A 20115-nucleotide genomic window follows, 5' to 3' on the forward strand; every position below is an offset into this window, starting at 1 on the left:
ATGATCTTTGTCCCCATGTGCAGTTGCAAACTGTAGGCTTTTTTATGGCGGTTTTGGAGCAGTGGCTTCTTCCTTGCTGAGCGGCCTTTCAGGTTATGTCGATATAGGACTCGTTTTACTGTGGATATAGATACTTTTGTACCTGTTTCCTCCAGCATCTTCACAAGGTCCTTTGCTGTTGTTCTGGGATTGATTTGCTCTTTTCGCACCAATGTACGTTCATCTCTAGGAGACAGAACGCGTCTCCTTCCTGAGCAGTATGACGGCTGCGTGGTCCCATGGTGGTTATACTTGTGTACTATTGTTTGTACAGATGAACGTGGTACCTTCAGGCGTTTGGAAACTGCTCCCAATGATGAACCAGAATAAAAGAACATTTCTGAGGTCTTGGCTGATTTCTTTTGATTTTCCCATGATGTCAAGCAAAGAGGCACTGAGTTTGAAGGTAGGCCTTGAAATACATCCACAGGTACTCCTCCAATGGACTCAAATGATGTCAATTAGCCTATCAGAAGCTTCTAAAGCCATGACATCATTTTCTGGAATTTTCCAAGCTGTTTAAAGGCACAGTCAATTTAGTGTATGAAAACTTCTGACCCACTGGAAATTGTGATACAGTGAATTATAAGTGAAATAATCTTTCTGTAAACAATTGTTGGAAAAATTACTTGCGTCATGCACAAAGTAGATGCACAAAGTAGATGTCCTAACCGACTTGCCAAAACTATAGTTTGTCAACAAGACATTTGTGGAGTGGTTGAAAAACGAGTTTTAATGACTCCAACCTAAGTGTATGTAAACTTCCGACTTCAACTGTGCTTACAGATTACATTCACAGTGTCATTGGCATTTTCAGAGCTGACAGGGTTGCTGACTCTACACAGGTATTCTCCACTGTCTGTTCTCTTCTTTATGGACAGCACTCTCTTATCCTCAGATAAGATGATATTGTCACCAGAAGACAGAGGCTGACCATCCTTCATCCACTCTCTGGTGATGTTGAAGCCAGCAGCATCACAGGTTAAGGTGACAGAGCCCCCCTCGATGATTAGTAGGTTTGGGGTAAATGTGATAGTAGCACCAGATACTGTTTCAGTGAAAAGAGTACAAAATGAGATAATACTAATTATTGTGGTTTGGAAAAAAGAATATGAGATATGTTCATGTTACATTACCATGGACAGACGTGGAGCTCGAGTACCAGCACAGATGGGGCAGGGCGCTCTCGAGGTGTCCTTAGCAAATCTTTTAAAATGAATAGCTGATATGCCCCATTATAAAATCTAATTAGGCTGTTAGTAGGTTATTTCGTCATGTAACTTATTTATGACGCGCTACCGCATACCGCATACAGAGCCTAGTTTGAGCGAAGCGAGAGCTCACAGCTCATTAATCATGTGTTCTTATAATCCCAGTCAGTTGTGCAACATTTCTTCATTCTTCATGCAAAGTTTTACTTCATAGCCTATTATGAGGCATGTCTTACCTTGCTTCAAAGTAGCCTATAGCCAAAATCCGACCATAGAAACGTTTAGGGATTTATTTTATAAATATTCCTCATATGCCATTGAAACCAGCATTTCTCTCTTGTTCTTTAACTTTTTGTGTCAACTTTCTTTCGTTGTCCAGAAGCCAAAGGCACAATCCTATACTCTTAGAAAAAGGTTCCAAAAGGGTTCTACGGCTGTCCCCATAGGAGAACCCTTTTTGGTTCCAGGTAGAACGGTTTCTACATGGAACCCAAAAGGGTTCTACCTGGAACCAAAAAGGGTTATCCTATGGGGACAGCCGTAGAACCCTTTTGGAACCCTTTTTCTAAGAGTATAGTATTGTGCCTTTGGCGTCTGGACAACGAAAGAAAGTTGACACAAAAAGTTAAGGGACAGCCGAAGAACCCTTTTAGGTTCTAGATAGCCACTTTTTTTCTAAGAGTCTAGTCATATTAACAACCCATCCTAGTTGTTGCATCTCTAACAGAGTTGCAACTCTAACATAGTTGTTGCATTTTTTACAGAGATTTTCACCTCTGTCACATGAAACCGCTGGCATCAGCTGCCTATTAGAATGTTGTTTTCCCGCTAATTGCATTTTGGAAAATGTTTGAAAATGATGTCGCCTAATACGTTGCCTGCTTCATTACAGTAGCTGCATGTTCAATAATGGCCTATAGCCTCTTGGCTGTGAGACGATTAAAAAAATTAACTGTGAATATTGAAAAGGCTTGGCTAAACAATCTGTGTTAATTTAATATTATTGTAGAATAGTATTCTGGAAAATAATTTTCATGTTGTTTTGGTGCTGTATGAAGTAGAATATTAGTATTTTTAAACTAACAAACCATACTAAATAAATACATAAATTAATAATAATTTTGAAGACCCTGGTCCCTCCCAGCAGCAGACAGCCACCAGCCCAGGCAGCTGCCAGTCCCAGGCCAGGGGGGCCCTCAAGGGGGTACAGTGACAGACAGCTGTACATTGCTTTATAAAATAAGCAACACCAGCTCAGACCAATTCCAGGATTTAATGAAATCGTATAATATATTGTACTATATATACATTTGCCATGTTTTACAGTGTCAAATAATGTTTTTTGGTACATCATCGTTGAAAACGTTTATTAAATGTTTATATGCAGGAACAGGGGGCCCCTAGGTGCGTGGGCCCTGGGATGGTCACCAGGGTTGTGGTCAATTCCATTTAAATTCCAGTAAAATCAGGAAGTACACTTAATTTCCTATTCCAATTATCTTGCATGGTTTTCAATTAGTAAAAATGTAAATGTAAATTTGAATTGGAGTTTGGTTCACTTTTTGAATTGACTGGAATCTAAATGGAATTGACCCCAACCCTGGTGGTCACACCCATGGCCCTCGCACTAGCTCTGCTTCTGACCATGGATCATGTATGTATGAGTGTCAAGAGATATCCATCAAATAAATTGTAACTGCACCATTAAAGACTAGAGTAACTGCATTTCAACAAGCACATTGTGTTTTTTGTTTTATATTGTTTTTATGGATGGAAGTACATTATATTCACATTAGTTGACAACTCAATACAATATCAATGCACATTTATCATTCAGTGACATCTTTTGGAACTCAGGGGGTACTCACCATAGACATTCAGTGAAGTAACTGGCAACTGCATAAAATCAGACTCCCCTATGATCACTCTGTATTCTCCACTGTCAGCCAGGGTCAGTTTCCTGAGCTCCAGAGATCCAGTGCTATTGTCCAGACTGATCCTACCAACATATCCCACTCCGGTCACAGGACCTTCAGAACTGAGAAAGTCAACAATGGTGACAGGGGGATCACCAAATGTCCAAGAGACTGCACTAAGTGTGGTTGGATTGATGGTGGTTTTGAAAATCACATTTCCTCCCAATGTACCATTCACAGGTCCAGGTGGAAGCACTTCTAGACAAGAACAATATCCTGAGGAAACAATAACAGGGCTTGATTATCATGTCTCCAAAACAAACACAAAATGCTGTCATCAAAGACATAAGTGGAACGTTTTCAAATAACTTCTTAAACGCTCTTATAAAATAATAATTTCATCGAGAAAATTTTTGAAGCCACTATGGTAGCCACTGTGCCTAGTGGAATAACTATATTTTGTGAGAGCAAATATTAAGCAGCATTTGTCACCACCTGAAGGGGATAGTTCATCCAAATTTCAAAATGTCATATTGGATCCTTTACCATGTAAGCCATCTATGGACAAGGTCTGACAGCAATCCGTTAAACATTTAATTAAATGTGTATGGCCTTAGAGATGGATATGAACATCATTGAAACTACGTCTATGACTATTGACAAAGAACCTGCTATTTATTGAAGAACAATTCCTACTGTCACGGGAGAGGAGAATAATATATTACATTAACACAGATAGATGGTCCTAAAATTTCAGAAGGATCAAGAAAGGGTTTGGAAATTATGACATTTTTTACACCTTGGTGTCAACATTGACCCAATGTTCGTGGTTTTAGGGTTAACCTATGTGTGGCTGTATTTTATTGAGTGCAGCAGATAAGGTCTCACCTGAGAGTATTGCCATGGTAAGAAAGACAACAGCAGATGCCACCATCTCTTCTGATGTAACAAATGTCTGTGATTCAGACTAGTTCTGTCTCTACAAATAATTATTACATAGGAGACAGGGCTTCAATAAAAGCAGTCTACAGTAACACCAAAACCTGATATGAGGAAGAAATATTGAGATAAAATGTTTTGATGAGTTACATCACTGCATGAAGGAACAAGTGACCAAACTCCACTATTGGAACACTACAACCCACCTCCACTAAGACTAATAAGGAAGCTGTGGGGGGTTTTACATTCACTGAGTCTGTTGCCCTCTATTGCGTTGCAGGCTTTGACTGATAAACATTGTGGACTTTGGTCTTGAGGTATTTTCTGATAATAGATTATATAATATATATAATAAAGGTTTGTGCTTTATACTCCTTCTCTAACATTGACATCACTGTAGGGTCACATAGAACCAACACCCAGCTTTGTATGAATGAATGAACTGAATGTAATTAGGTCATATCAACATACTGCTGGAGACACTTGACACAAAGAACAACAAAGTTGATGGAGAAAAGTAATCGTTATTATTAATTCTGTTTTTACATCATGTAAAGCAATACATTACTCCAGCTTCTTTACCTTTTTGACTCCACACTTCACAATACAGTGTTCTATAAATAATGTTGTGGAAAATAACCACTATACTTTATTACAAATAAGGTCTTACAGAGTTTTTGTTGCATCAAGAAATGACTTTATTAAAGTTTTCAACAAAGCCGATACCAGTCTGCAGAGTGGCACCACGTTCTGTTTTCCTCACGTCACATTATATAAAATTTTCCCCAACTCTTCTAGCTCTAAATCGCTCACCCTTCAGTTTCCCGCTCTTTATCACTCCACACCCACTTCCTTTGTCCCTGAGGACGGCTGAACTATTACTCCAACAAATCACTCGCCCCCCTGTCTTGCACACACACTAATGTTTAGTTTAAACATGACAAGGCCCTAAATTACACAAACCTCACCCCCTCATGCTGTAATCAATCAAGAAGATACCAAGGAGACAAAGGTCTAGCCCAAACTCTATTCAACCCTGGTGCCGCTCCCTTCACTGTGTTTGAAGAGAGAGACAAAAGGCCACAAGCTAGTTTCAGTCTCTCATCAGATAAGACCGCCATGGATTTAAGTAAGAGCAAGCAATCTGACCCTAGGGCAGATTTCCTCTCTACTCCCCCCCACACACAGTGAAATGTCCCAATTAAATTCCTAGCCCAGTAACAAACAATTCTAACTCAATGTTCGTGATTAAACCAGTTCTATATCCTAAATCATTAAAGAATACACATCAATACTTGTATTGACTATTTACATTTTATTGTTAACATTACATCCTCCACATGCTTTGATCAGTTACGGTATCGTTGTTATCTACTTTCATTAACAAGGTTTTGGTTTTCAATTTTAATAAAGTAAACAATAAAGCAGATTATCAAACATAAGATATATTTATTGATTATGTACATTATATTACAGATCCACACTGGGTGTTATCATGCAGGTTTTCTATGTGTTGATGATGGATTTAACTTGATTGCTGGAGGTGGTGTGGAAGACCAAACTAAATGAAACATATATTATATATATAGAAATGTTTGACCATACTGGTTCTAGATATGTGCCATAATGCTGATCAATATTACAAATGTGTGTAAACTATCCCTTTATTGAAAACTGCAATAAATAAAAAACTGAACTAAAGTAAAGGTTGGGCATTTGTCATCTCTAGTGTGTGGTTTTTACACTAGTGTGTGGTTTTTGGATACTGACGTTTTGACACGTTCTGGCTTGCACTCTGTAACTGGCCACTAACGGCCATATAGGGGCCTTTTCCTATCTATGCAGTGGTGTGTGACATTAGTGTGAGAGCTATTCAGAGATGTGTGTGGGAAATGTATGTCTGCATCTTTCTCAAAGGCTTTTCAATTATGTTGTTCACACCATGAGAAACTGCCGATCCCTTATTACAGGTTTTCCCAAACTCAGTCCTGGGGCACCCCCTGGGTGCACGTTTTGGTTTTTACCCTGGCACTACACAGCTGATTCAAATAATCAAACTTGATGTTGAGCTGGGCAGGAGGACTGAACTCTGTTGAGCAGGACATAGTGAGGTCTGACCAGAGACATTAGAGAAAGCGAGACACCCCACTACCTCATTTTTTTTAGGTCAGGGTGGGGCCACTCTGGTCTACTTGTGCCCCCGCCACACGGGCGCACGCAAGAGAGGGAACGCCCAATTATACAGACAGGAACCTTGACAATTTTTTCCAATGGTAAACTGCCTGAGTAAGACATCTTAATTTATCCACCATGTTTGTTCTGACCCTGATCCATACAGTACATCTACATTTAAATTATCGACAGATTCAAACCAGCGACCTTTCAACCTTTTGGCCCAACGCTCTTAACCGCTAGCCTACCTGCCGCCCTAAAGGGGTCTAGAGGGGTTATCTAAAGGGGTCACCTTCATTGTGGTGTTTTCTGAACCTTATGCGACACATTTGAAAACCATTGTAAGCCCAGTAAAACATTAATGTCCAATAAATGTCATGGTCAAGACCAAGAGACAATATTCAACCAGCTAGAGTGTTCAACAAGTGTAGGTCATGTGAGCCTGTAGAATAACTTGAGGAGTATTGGATAAAACATACAGTTGCATACAGTTTGTTAATGAAAATGGACTCACAGCTGATAGTGAGGGTTAGAGGCTGGCTGGTTCCATTACTGACGGGGTCGAACCAATTATATGTATTAATCCTAGATGACTGACAAGGGGGCCGCTGTTTTGAAACCATTGCGCAGGCATTGTGGAACTCCTCCATAGTAAAACATGATTTGGAAGCCATAGAAATCAATTTATTATTGTCTACATTCATTTTTGACAAGTATATTATATTTCAGACACCTTAATGTATACTTTTAAATTATATTATGTGACCTGAACAAAAAAAAAATATATATAAAAAATATTACTTAAAGTAATTTTTTGGGAGAGTACTAAGGTTACTGTCTCCACTACAACAAATAAATACTTAAATACATATAAATTTGTCCTTGAAACATTTTAATACTGTAGAATTCCATTCATTCCTAAGGAGGACTGCTCCTTCTGAGGAGTACCAATATGGTGGCAGGTGGATTCAAAGCCTCTCATTGGCCATTACATAGCATCAGCAATCCAGGGTTTATACACATCATTGGGTTGAACACAGTACAGCTGAATGGTCCCGGGTCATACCAGGTCACACTGACTATGGTGATAGTGCTGTTTCCATCAACAAGCTGAAATCCATCACTACCTGTGACCTCATAGCTGCCATTCAGGGAGGAGCCAGAGGAGGAGCAGGACAAACTGACAGAGCTGTTGAACTCCACTAAATCTGTGTTGCAGGGAGTTATTGTCACTTTGTAGACTAGCTGTGTGGGTTACAAACAGAATAACTACTTTCTCTTTGCTTAGAAAACAATTTCTGAAGAATGTACCATTTCTGAACACATTGTTTCATCATACACTACTAACTAGAATACATGAGATCATTAGAAACAAATTAAGTGGAGAAATGGCACTGTGCCCAGACAACTGACTGGATTTGAGAAACAGCAGCTCATTAAACTGTGAATGACAAACAGCTACACCCTCACATGGCCTAAGCCTATACAATCTATACAGATTATTGGATGTTTCTGATTTCACCACAGAGGGAAAGTGTACTTTATGTCAAAACAATTTCCTACATTTCCTAGATCTAAATCAGTAGTACTCACCATATACCTCCAGTCTTGTTTCCCCACTCAGCGCTGATCCTTGTTTAAGGGCCAGGTCCCTGAGTTCTAGAGATCCAGTGGTTTTGTCCAGAGTTATTCTGTCTTCATATCCAGGACGGATGTTGTCACGAGTGATGATAGCGATGATTACATTGAGAACACATTCTCCTCTGGATCAACCGTTGTGGTGAATGTGACATTTTCTCCTACCTCAGCAACCAGGGGGTTGCTTAGGTAACATACGTAATCCATAACAAGACCCTGGAGAGACAACAACAGAACAGATTTGGGTATTTCTTCATAATGTATGTTACACGCACATGACAGGAGTGACTATAAGACGCTTTGGATAAAAGCGTCTGCTAAATGGCATATTATTATTATTATATCCTGTCACTGTATCCCAGTTCATTGGTGTCAGAAGACAGGTTATTACACTGGTACCAATAACTTTCAAGACTACTGATGTAACTGGATGAGATGTTAGCGTATTGTGGTTAACATTCTCTACTATAGCTCAATATACAGCTTCAGAGGGAAACATGTTGGCTTGCCTGAATGATGGCTCCAACACCATCATTAAGTTTGCCGACGACACAACAGTGATAGGCCTGATCACTGACAACGATGAGACAGCCTATAGGGAGGAGGTCAGAGACCTGGCCGTGTGGTGCCAGGATAACAACCTCTCCCTCAACGTGATGAAGACAAAGGAGATGATTGTGGACTTCAGGAAAAGAAAGAGGACTGAGCACTCCCCCATTCTCATCGAGTTGGCTGTAGTGGAACAGGTTGAGAGCTTCAAATTCCTTGGTGTCCACATCACCAACTAACTATCATGGTCCAAACACACCAAGACAGTCGTGAAGAGGGCACGACAAAGCCTATTCCCCCTCAGGAGACTGAAAAGATTTTGCATGGGTTCTCAGATCCTCAAAAAGTTATACAGCTGCACCATCGAGAGCATCCTGACTGGTTGCATCACCGCCTGGTATGGCAAATGCTCGGCCTCCGACCGCAAGGCACTACAGAGGGTAGTGCGTACGGCCCAGTACATCACTGGGGCCAAGCTTCTTGCCATCCAGGACTTCTATACCAGGCAGTGTCAGAGAAAGGCCCTAAAAATTGTCCAAGACTCCAGCCACCGTAGTCATAGACTGTTCTCTCTGCAACCGCACTGCAAGCGGTACCAGAGTGCCAAGTCTAGGTCCAAAAGGCTTCTTAACAGCTTCTACCAAGCCATACGACTCCTGAACAGCTAATCATGGCTACCCGGACTATTTGGATTGCCTCCCCTCCCCACCCCACCCCAACACCCTCTTTTACGCTGCTGCTGCTACTCTGTTTATTATTTATGCATAGTCACTTTAACTCTTCCCACATGTACATATTTAATAAATTACCTCGACTAACCGGTGCCCCCGCACATTGACTCTGTACCGGTACCCACTGTATATAGCCTCCCTACTGTTATTTTAGTTTATTGCTGCTCTTTAATTATTTGCTATTTTGTATTCTTTACTTGTCTATTTTTTACTTAACACTTTTTTTTATTTTCTTAAAAACTGCATTGTTGTTTAAGTGCTTGTAAGTAAGCAGTTCACTGTAAGGACTACCTACACCTGTTGTATTCGGCGCATGTGGCAAATAAAATTTGATTTGATTTGAGATGTAGATGATGGCCCTTACACCTTACTCTCCCCTGTCCTTGTGTAAACAATTCAATGTCCATATTTGACTTCCTTCTTTCTGTAATTTGCTGAGAACAGCAGGTAAAAACTCACCTGAGAGTATTGCAATGGTGAAAATGATTACTGCAGTTGCTTCCGTGTCAAGTGTCTCTGAAAAAAGAGTGAATCTGCCCATAATTTACCATGGCGAGGATGAAGTGTCATTCATTACAGGGACTCATAAAGTATATGGTTATTTGATGGTTACATCACAAAGAGTTGGGTTATTTGATGGTTACGTCACTGTCGATTCTACAGTGGTGTAATCATCAAATAACCCAACTCTTTAGGAGTCCCTGTACTGAATGAACGGCAGTGTAGAACGCCAGCTCTGTAGTAATTTATTAACTGAATGTCAGAAGGTCATATCCACATGATGTATGGCAACAAAGAATTAGTATCTTGTCAGAAGAAGCTCTCCACATAGAAAAGCCTAAAAATCATAAACTAACAATATATGAATAATCTTACAGCCATATACATTTACATTGTCAGAATTGTATGCATTCTTAACAATAAAGTGTTGGTATACTAATATTTATGTGAATAAATAGGGAATCTTTAGGTTATGTTTTAGGCTGGTAATTTCACTTCATAGTACATTATTGGTCACACTTGACACCGAGAACAAAATAATTGATGGAAAATATCTGTAAATGTTTATTAATCATGAAAAGCTATTTCCTTTTTGGCACTCCACTTCACAATAAAGTGGCCAAAAATTCTTGTATTGACTATTTACAGTAGTCATTCAGAGTATTGAGGACAACATCAGAAGACATTATCATCATGTTTCATGTTGCTAAGATACAGTATACACTGAGTGTTCAAAACATTAAGAACACATTCCTAAAATTGAGTTGCACCCCCCCTCTTTCCCTCAGAACAGCCTCAATTCATTGGGGCTTGGACTCTACAAGGTGTCGAAAGCAATCCACAGGGATACAAGTCCATGTTGACTCCAATGCTTCCCACAGTTGTGTCAAGTTGGCTGGATGTCCTTTGGGTGGTGGACCATTCTTATTTTTTAGGGGGTAGATCAGCTTTAATATTGCAGATAGATTGTGGCTTCCATCAATGTTTGAGTTTGAGTTTGAGTTTGAGTTTATTTTTACAGGGACAGTGCACATTAATCAACGTTTCAGTAAAAGTGCCGGTTTTAGCCAGCCGGCTAATTTTCAACCGCAGTCCCTGGGCAGGTTATTAAAAACAATTACAATATAGACAATAACAACATAGAACAAGACATAGCATACAGACATAGCAACATAGGACAAGCAAGACGTAGCATACAGACCGAGCAACATAGAACAAAAAGCAGCAAGACAAAATTCATAAAAGCAACAAAATGTTTCCACACCTCACAAGTTACAGACAACAGACATGGAAAGCGGCAACACACAGCTAGGGACCATGTTCACAAATCTGATTGACCTTTAGCCATGTCTTCAAGCATTTTGTGAAAGTGTGATATGTGGTGCAGTTATGTGTGTCTGATGGCAGTGTATTCCAGACATGGGAAGCTCTCACAGAAAAAGCAGATTTACTAAAGGTGCTTTTCCTTAGGGGAACTACACAGTCACCTCTCATGGCAGACCTTGTGGATCTGCTGCCATATGTTTGGGTTTTCTGTTTAACAAAAATACTGAGTGGAGGGGGAGCCAAGCCATTTAGGATCTTGAATACAAGACATGCATCGGTGTATTGCACAAGATTTTCCCAACTCAGGAGCTCATGCTTTCTAAGGATGTGACAGTGATGATGGCTATTGGGCTTCCTATCAAGCACTTTGAGAGCCTGTTTGTAGACAGACTGAATAGGTCTTACTGTTGTACAGCAAGCTTGGGCCCAACTAGTCAAGCAGTATGTTAAGTGGGGGAGTATCATAGATTTGAAGTACAGTTTTGCTACCTCTGTAGTCAAACAATTTCGTATAAATCGGAAATTAGCTAGGTTGAATTTGGTTATTTGAATTACCTTTTTAACATGCTTTTTAAAAGAGAGGTTGGAATCAAGTATGATGCCAAGGTACTTAAAATCAGATACCCCCTGGAGCTTCTCCCCTGACACATAGACTTCTGGCTCAGTAGCATCTGTTGCCCTCTTTGTGAAGAACATGCAAACAGTTTTTTTCACATTGAGATGCAAACACGAGTCACTGAGCCACTTTGTAACCTGGACCATTACAGTAGTGAGTTCTTGTGCAGCTTGTTGTTTGCTCTTTGCATGCACATATATCACTGTATCATCTGCATACATTTGAACTTCAGACCCAGTACAGACAGAAGGCAGATCATTAATGTACAGGCTGAACAGGAGGGGCCCCAGTATTGACCCTTGGGGCACACCCACATCATAGCTAAGAGTGGGCGATAGCTCATTGCTCACTCTGACACACTGAGTTCTGCCTTCAAGGTATGATTTCATCCATCTCAAGGCATCAGGGGAAAAGTTGAACTTGGACAATTTTGTGATGAGAATCTCATGGTTAACAGTATCAAAAGCCTTCCTTAGGTCCAGAAACACAGCCCCAACAACGCCCCCTTTGTCCATCTTGGACTTCACATTTTCCAGAAAAAAGCAGTTGGCCATTTCTGTGGAGTGTTTTGCTCTGAAGCCAAACTGCATGGAATGTAATGTGAAGGGGCTGTTGTTGAGGTGGGCAATCAGTTGTTCTGCTACACACTTTTCAACAACCTTTGACACCACAGGTAGTATACTAATGGGCCTGTAGTTACTCACGTCAGCAGGGTCGCCTGATTTAAAGATGGCCGTTATTATGGCCGACTTCCATACCCTTGGAAACACCCCGAGACCAATAGATGTGTTGGTGACCTTAGTAATGGGGCCAATGAGTGACTCTTTGTAGTTTTTAAGAAAGGTAGAGTCCATCCCAAACACATCTTTGGCTTTAGAGTTCTTTAGTGAGCTAATCACCTTGTCTACCTTTGACTCAGAAACCTCCCTTATGATGAAGACAGGTTGAGCATCATTTACTAGCACTGAGCCCAAGAAACCAGTGGAGGGGTTCTGTGTCAGTACCCTGACAGAGTCAATAAAGTAGGAATTGAAGGCTATTGCTATTTCGACTGCATCCTGTGTTAGATTGTTATTCACCATGATTTCTAGTCTTTTTGCAGTGTTACTATGGTCTTTCCCTGTTAACTTTTTTAGATTCTCCCAGATCAGTTTAGAATTTCCCTTTGCTTCACCAATTATGTTAATAAAAAAGTTTGCCTTGGCCTATCTGATTTCTTTCATCACCTTATTTCTCAACATGGTAAACCTACGTCTGTCATGCTCTAATTTGGATCTTAGGGCTATTTTTAGATAATAATCTCGTTCTTTCATCAATTTCCAGATTTCTCCATTTAGCCAAGGAAGAGTGCGCTTTTGGCCAGGTTTGGATTTGATTTTCTTTAGGAAACCATTTAATGTAGTCTGGATTGTGGATAGAAAAACTTGACTATCAGCTTCCACGTCTGCATAGGACAAGAGATCATTCCAGTTAATTCCCTTAATTGCATTTTCAAAATAGCTTAATTCACTCTTAGGTATTCTTAGTTGATCAGGCTTTCTAACAGTAGAGAGGTTAAACCTGCTCTTAGACAGCTTTCTGGCTATAAGTGTCAGATTATGATCAGATAGCCCAGTAACCATATTGAATGATTTAGTCACTCTCTCTGGTTTATTACTGAACACCAAATCAATCTGTGTTTTAGAGCAACAAGTCACCCTGGTTGGCCCTTTAACTAGCTGTGTAAGGTCAAAGGTATTAGTGATCCGTTTGAGGGTTTTCCTACAACACTTGTCTTCATAATTAATGTTAAAATCTCCCATTAAGATGACCTCTTTCCCAAAATCACATTCCCTAAGCATGTTATTAAACTGATCAAAAAACACACTTTTGTACAATGTAATTGTCTGTATTAAATAATATATATTATTTTTGTAAATATATATATCATTTTAAATATATATATTTTAATATATTTTCCTTCTTCATTATTTTCCCCTAACCCTACCGCCCCTCCCCTAATTGGAGTAAACTAATGGACAACAATACTTAGGCTTCCACTTCCAGTTTATACATACTACATACATTTCACAGACAGTAAATTTTACATTAGTTATCTTTTGTTTGTTTTTGTCCCAGCCTTCAGCTACCCTCAACCTCTCCCATCTATCACTGAAGACCATCCAGTTTTGATTTCTAACTGCCATATATCTTTCCACTGTGCTGTGATGTTTCACAAAAGTTCTGAACCTTTCTATTCTCATAGCTTCTACAGATTGTAAATGAAAGATAAACACAGGACTCCTACAGGACTCCGATTGCTTCCAATTAACCTAGGCCACGCCTCTTCCCTCCACACATGTTACCACTCCCTTAATAACTTATCCTACCCTTTTCACTCCTCTGTTTCCCCATATAAACAGAATGCTTCTCCCTGAACACTAGTGATGGTTCATGCTTAGTGATGCCATGGGACGGCCACTTTCCTTTCTGTGTGAAATGATAAAGAAAGTGCCTATTTATTACCCTTGTTGTACATAAGTAAATACTATATGCATATGCTGCCTTAACTTTGCCCTCTGTTATATCTCTTTGTATAGCCATGTCCTCAGTTTGATAATACCCCTTCATTATGTTTAGTCCTGGCAGCCTCCTTAGTTTATTTTGTTAAGCCCATTCCCTGTAATAGTCACCTGGCACTACTTTGTCATGTTTGCACGTTTTTATTTTACCTTTATTTAACTAGGCAAGTCAGTTAAGAACAAATTCTTATTTACAATGACAGCCTACACCAGCCAAACCTGGACGACGCTAGGCCAATTGTGCGCCGCCCTATGGGACTCCCAATCACGGCCGGTTGTGATACAGCCTGGAATTGAACCAGGGGGTCTGTAGTGACTGAGATGCAGTGCCTTAGACCGCTGCGCCACTCGGGAGCCCTTTAATGTTATGTGTTCCTAATGTTTCCTTTTATATCTCCCTTCCAGACCGCCACAGAGGACTTGGACCAACAACATCACCACTCTTGTCAAGAGGATGCAACAGCGGCTGAAGAAATTAATCATCCCGCCCCAGGTCCTCTCCAAATACTACCGCTGCACCATCGAGAGCATCCTGACCGGTTGCATCACGGCCTGGTATGGGAATTGCATCCGTCCTAGACCGCAAGGCCCTCCAGCGGGTGGTGAGATGGCCCAGTACATCACTGGGACCGTGCTCCCACCCATCCAGGACATATACTCGAAACGGTGCCTGAGGAAGGCATGCATAATCAAGCAACCCACACACCCCAGCCACGAGCTGTTCTCTCCCTTACCGTTGGGCAGACTGTATAGGAGCATGAGGTCTGATACCAACAGGCTCAGAGACAGTTTCTATCTACTTTTATTTTTTTTATTTTATTTCACCTTTATTTAACCAGGTAAGCCAGTTGAGAACAGGTTCTCATTTACAACTGCGACCTGGCCAAGATAAAGCAAAGTAGTGCAATAAAAACAACACAGAGTTACATATGGGGTAAAAAAAACATAAAGTCAGAAATACAACAGAAAATATATATACAGTGTGTGCAAATGTAGCAAGTTATGGAGGTAAGGCAATAAATAGGCTATAGTGCAGAATAATTACAATAGTATTAACACTGGAATGCTAGATGTGCTAGAGATGATGTGCAAATAGAGATACTGGAGTGCAAAAGAGCAAAATAAATAACAATATAGGGATGAGGTAGTTGGGTGGGCTAATTTCAGATGGGCTGTGTACAGGTGCAGTGATCGGTAAGGTGCTCTGACAACTGATGCTTAAAGTTATTGAGGGAGATAAGAGTCTCCAGCTTCAGAGATTTTTGCAATTCGTTCCAGTCATTGGCAGCAGAGAACTGGAAGGAATGGCGGCCAAAGGAGGTGTTGGCTTTGGGAATGACCAGTGAGATATACCTGCTGGAGCGCAGACTACGGGTGGGTGCTGCTATGGTGACCAATGAGCTAAGATAAGGCGGGGATTTGCCTAGCAGTGATTTATAGATGGCCTGGAGCCAGTGGGTTTGACGACGAACATGTAGTGAGGACCAGCCAACAAGAGCGTACAGGTCACAGTGGTGGGTAGTGTATGGGGCTTTGGAGACAAAACGGATGGCACTGTGATAGACTACATCCAATTTGCTGAGTAGAGTGTTGGAGGCTATTTTGTAAATGACATCGCCGAAGTCAAGAATCGGTAGGATAGTCAGTTTTACGAGGGCATGTTTGGCAGCATGAGTGAAGGAGGCTTTGTTGCGAAATAGGAAGCCGATTCTAGATTTAACTTTGGATTGGAGATTCTTTATGTGAGTCTGGAAGTTGAGTTTACAGTCTAACCAGACACCTAGATATTTGTAGTTGTCCACATACTCTAGGTCAGACCCGTCGAGAGTGGTGATTCTAGTCGGGTGGGCGGGTGCTAGCAGCGTTCGATTGAAAAGCATGCATTTAGTTTTACTAGTGTTTAAGAGCAGTTGAAGGCTACTGAAGGATTGTTTTATGGCATTGAAGCTCGTTTGGAGGTTTGTTAACACAGTGTCCAATGAAGGGCCAGATGTATACAAAATGGTGTCGTCTGCGTAGAGGTGGATCTGAGAGTCACCAGCAGCAAGAGCGACATCATTGATATACACAGAGAAAAGTGTCGGCCCAAGAATTGAACCCTGTGGCACCCCCATAGAGACTGCCATAGGTCCAGACAACAGGCCCTCCGATTTGACACACTGAACTCTATCTGAGAAGTAGTTGGTGAACCAGGCGAGGCAGTCATTTGAGAAACCAAGGCTATTTAGTCTGCCAATAAGAATGCGGTGGTTGACAGAGTCGAAAGCCTTGGCCAGGTCGATGAAGACGGCTGCACAGTACTGTCTATTATCAATCGTGGTTATAATATCGTTTAGGACCTTGAGTGCACCCGTGACCACCTCGGAAACCGGATTGCATAGCGGAGAAGGTACGGTGGTATTCGAAATGGTCGGTGATCTGTTTGTTAACTTGGCTTTCGAATACTTTCGAAAGGCAGGGCAGGATGGATATAGGTCTGTAGCAGTTTGGATCTAGAGTGTCACCCCCTTTGAAGAGGGGGATGACCGCGGCAGCTTTCCAATCTCTGGGGATCTCAGACGTTATGAAAGAGAGGTTGAACAGACTAGTAATAGGGGTTGCGACAATTTCGGCGGCTAGTTTTAGAAAGAAAGGGTCCAGATTGTCTAGCCCAGCTGATTTGTAGGGGTCCAGATTTTGCAGCGCTTTCAAAACATCAGCTGTCTGAATTTGTGTGAAGGAGAAGCGGGGGGGGCATGGGCAAGTTGCAGCAGAGGGTGCAGAGTTGGTGGCCGGGTTAGTGGTAGCCAGATGGAAAGCATGGCCAGCTGTAGCAAAATGCTTGTTGAAATTCTCGATTATTGTAGATTTATCGGTGGTGATAGTGTTTCCTAGCCTCAGTGCAGTGGGCAGCTGGGAGGAAGTGCTCTTATTCTCCATGGACTTTACAGTGTCCCAAAACGTTTTGGAGTTAGTGCTACAGGATGCAAATTTCTGTTTGAAAAAGTTAGCCTTTGCTTTCCTGACTGCTTGTGTATATTGGTTCCTAACTTCCCTGAAAAGTTGCATATCGCGGGGGCTATTTGATGCTAATGCTGTACGCCACAGGATGTTTTTGTGCTGGTCAAGGGCAGTCAAGTCTGAGGAGAACCAGGGGCTATATCGGTTCTTAGTTCTGTATTTTTTGAATGGGGCATGTTTATTTAAGATTGAGAGGAAATTACTTTTAAGGAACAACCAGGCATCCTCTACTGACGGAATGAGATCTATATCCATCCAGGATACCTGGGCCAGGTCAAGCCATCTGACCACTGAACAGTTGAACTGGACTGACCACCTGCTCTGTTTCTCTGCACCTTAGCACACAGACATACACACATACAGTATATATGTATATATATATATACAGTGGGGGAAAAAAGTATTTAGTCAGCCACCAATTGTGCAAGTTCTCCCACTTAAAAAGATGAGAGAGGCCTGTAATTTTCATCATATTTTTTCCAGAAAATCACATTGTAGGATTTTTAATGAATTTATTTGCAAATTATGGTGGAAAATAAGTATTTGGTCACCTACAAACAAGCAAGATTTCTGGCTCTCACAGACCTGTAACTTCTTCTTTAAGAAGCTCCTCTGTCCTCCACTCGTTACCTGTATTAATGGCACCTGTTTGAACTTGTTATCAGTATAAAAGACACCTGTCCACAACCTCAAACAGTCACACTCCAAACTCCACTATGGCCAAGACCAAAGAGCTGTCAAAGGACACCAGAAACAAAATTGTAGACCTGCACCAGGCTGGGAAGACTGAATCTGCAATAGGTAAGCAGCTTGGTTTGAAGAAATCAACTGTGGGAGCAATTATTAGGAAATGGAAGACATACAAGACCACTGATAATCTCCCTCGATCTGGGGCTCCACGCAAGATCTCACCCCGTGTGGTCAAAATGAACACAAGAACGGTGAGCAAAAATCCCAGAACCACACGGGGGGACCTAGTGAATGATCTGCAGAGAGCTGGGACCAAAGTAACAAAGCCTACCATCAGTAACACACTACGCCGCAAGGGACTCAAATACTGCAGTGCCAGACGTGTCCCCCTGCTTAAGCCAGTACATGTCCAGGCCTGTCTGAAGTTTGCTAGAGTGCATTTGGATGATCCAGAAGAGGATTGGGAGAATGTCATATGGTCAGATGAAACCAAAATAGAACTTTTTGGTAAAAACTCAACTCGTCGTGTTTGGAGGACAAAGAATGCTGAGTTGCATCCAAAGAACACCATACCTACTGTGGAGCATGGGGGTGGAAACATCATGCTTTGGGGCTATTTTTCTGCAAAGGGACCAGGACGACTGATCCGTGTAAAGGAAAGAATGAATGGGGCCATGTATCATGAGATTTTGAGTGAAAACCTCCTTCCATCAGCAAGGGCAATGAAGATGAAACGTGGCTGGGTCTTTCAGCATGACAATGATCCCAAACACACCTCCCGGGCAACGAAGGAGTGGCTTCGTAAGAAGCATTTCAAGGTCCTGGAGTGGCCTAGCCTGTCTCCAGATCTCAACCCCATAGAAAATCTTTGGAGGGAGTTGAAAGTCCGTGTTGCCCAGCGACAGCCCCAAAACATCACTGCTCTAGAGGAGATCTGCATGGAGGAATGGGCCAAAATACCAGCAACAGTGTGTGAAAACCTTGTGAAGACTTACAGAAAACGTTTGACCTGTGTCATTGCTAACAAAGGGTATATAACAAAGTATTGAGAAACTTTTGTTATTGACCAAATACTTATTTTCCACCATAATTTGCAAATAAATTCATTAAAAATCCTACAATGTGATTTTCTGGATTTTTTTTCCTCATTTTGTCTGTCATAGTTGACGTGTACCTATGATGAAAACTACAGGCCTCTCTCATCTTTTTAACTGGGAGAACTTGCACAATTGTTGGCTGACTAAATACTTTTCCCCCCCCACTGTATATATATATATATACTATATATATATATGCATGCTACACATGTATCACAACTGCTGTAACCAGACTTATTATACTGCTCAATTTATACACTTCCCCCCTTCCCCAATACACATGTAAATATTGAACTATAAATTGTGCCTTCCTGCATTATACTGATGCTAAATTGTTTATTATTTTCTACTGCCATTTGTATTATATTTTTTCTTATTGTTGAGATGGAACCTGCAAGTAAGCATTGCATTGGATGACGGATGCTATGCATATCCCGTACATATGACAAGTAAAGAACTTGAACACCTATCTCCTTGCATGCCACATCCTAAAGCACATCTTTCCTATCCAACCTAGAGGCCTTGCAAGCCAAACTCCTAACCTTTGAGGGAGGGAAAAAAAACAACTTAATCAATTTTAGAGTAAGGCTGTAATGTAACAAAATGTGGAAAAAGTAAAGGGGTCTGAATACTTTCCGAATGCACAGTAGAAGACAAGGCTCCAATAAGGGTGGATTACAGTAACACCAAAACCTGATACTAGGAGGAAATATTAAATGTATTCATGAGTTACATCACTGCATGGAAGAACAAATTACCAAACTTCCCTATTTGTAACACAAACTCCACCTCCACTAACATTAACACTAAGGAAGCTGTGTGGGGTTTTCCCTTCACTAAGCCTGTTAATGTTGCCCTCTATCGCTTTGCAGGCTTTGAATTATCAACATAGTGTACTTTGGTCTTGAAGTATTTTCCGATAGTAAATGAAGCACAATTTACATTCATTTGAGATTATACACTGAGTATACAAAACATTAAGAACACCAGCTCTTTCCATGACATAGACTGACCAGGTATATCCAGGTAAAAGCTATAATCCCTTATTCATGTCACTTGTTGAATCCACTTCAAATCAGTTTAGAAGAAGGATTTTTAAGCCTTGAGACAATTGAGACATGGATTGTGT

General features: G+C 41.0%; 1 protein-coding gene across 1 annotated transcript in view; it reads right to left on the reverse strand.

The window, feature by feature from the left end:
* Window positions 1-809: 809 nt before the first annotated feature.
* Window positions 810-20115, reverse strand: part of LOC311139361 (cell adhesion molecule CEACAM20-like) — a gene marked incomplete at its 3' end in the record, with an annotated part of 30169 nt that continues 10863 nt past the window's right edge. Inside the window, exons 6-7 of the mRNA XM_084174233.1 lie at window positions 3119-3288; window positions 810-1087 (exon numbers count right to left, since the gene is read on the reverse strand). Of these exons, the coding sequence (XP_084030359.1) occupies window positions 810-1087; window positions 3119-3288 (448 nt within the window). The remainder of the gene's footprint in view (window positions 1088-3118; window positions 3289-20115) is intronic.

Source organism: Coregonus lavaretus (assembly GCF_964263955.1).
Source record: "Coregonus lavaretus genome assembly, chromosome: 13".
Lineage (NCBI taxonomy): Eukaryota > Metazoa > Chordata > Actinopteri > Salmoniformes > Salmonidae > Coregonus > Coregonus lavaretus.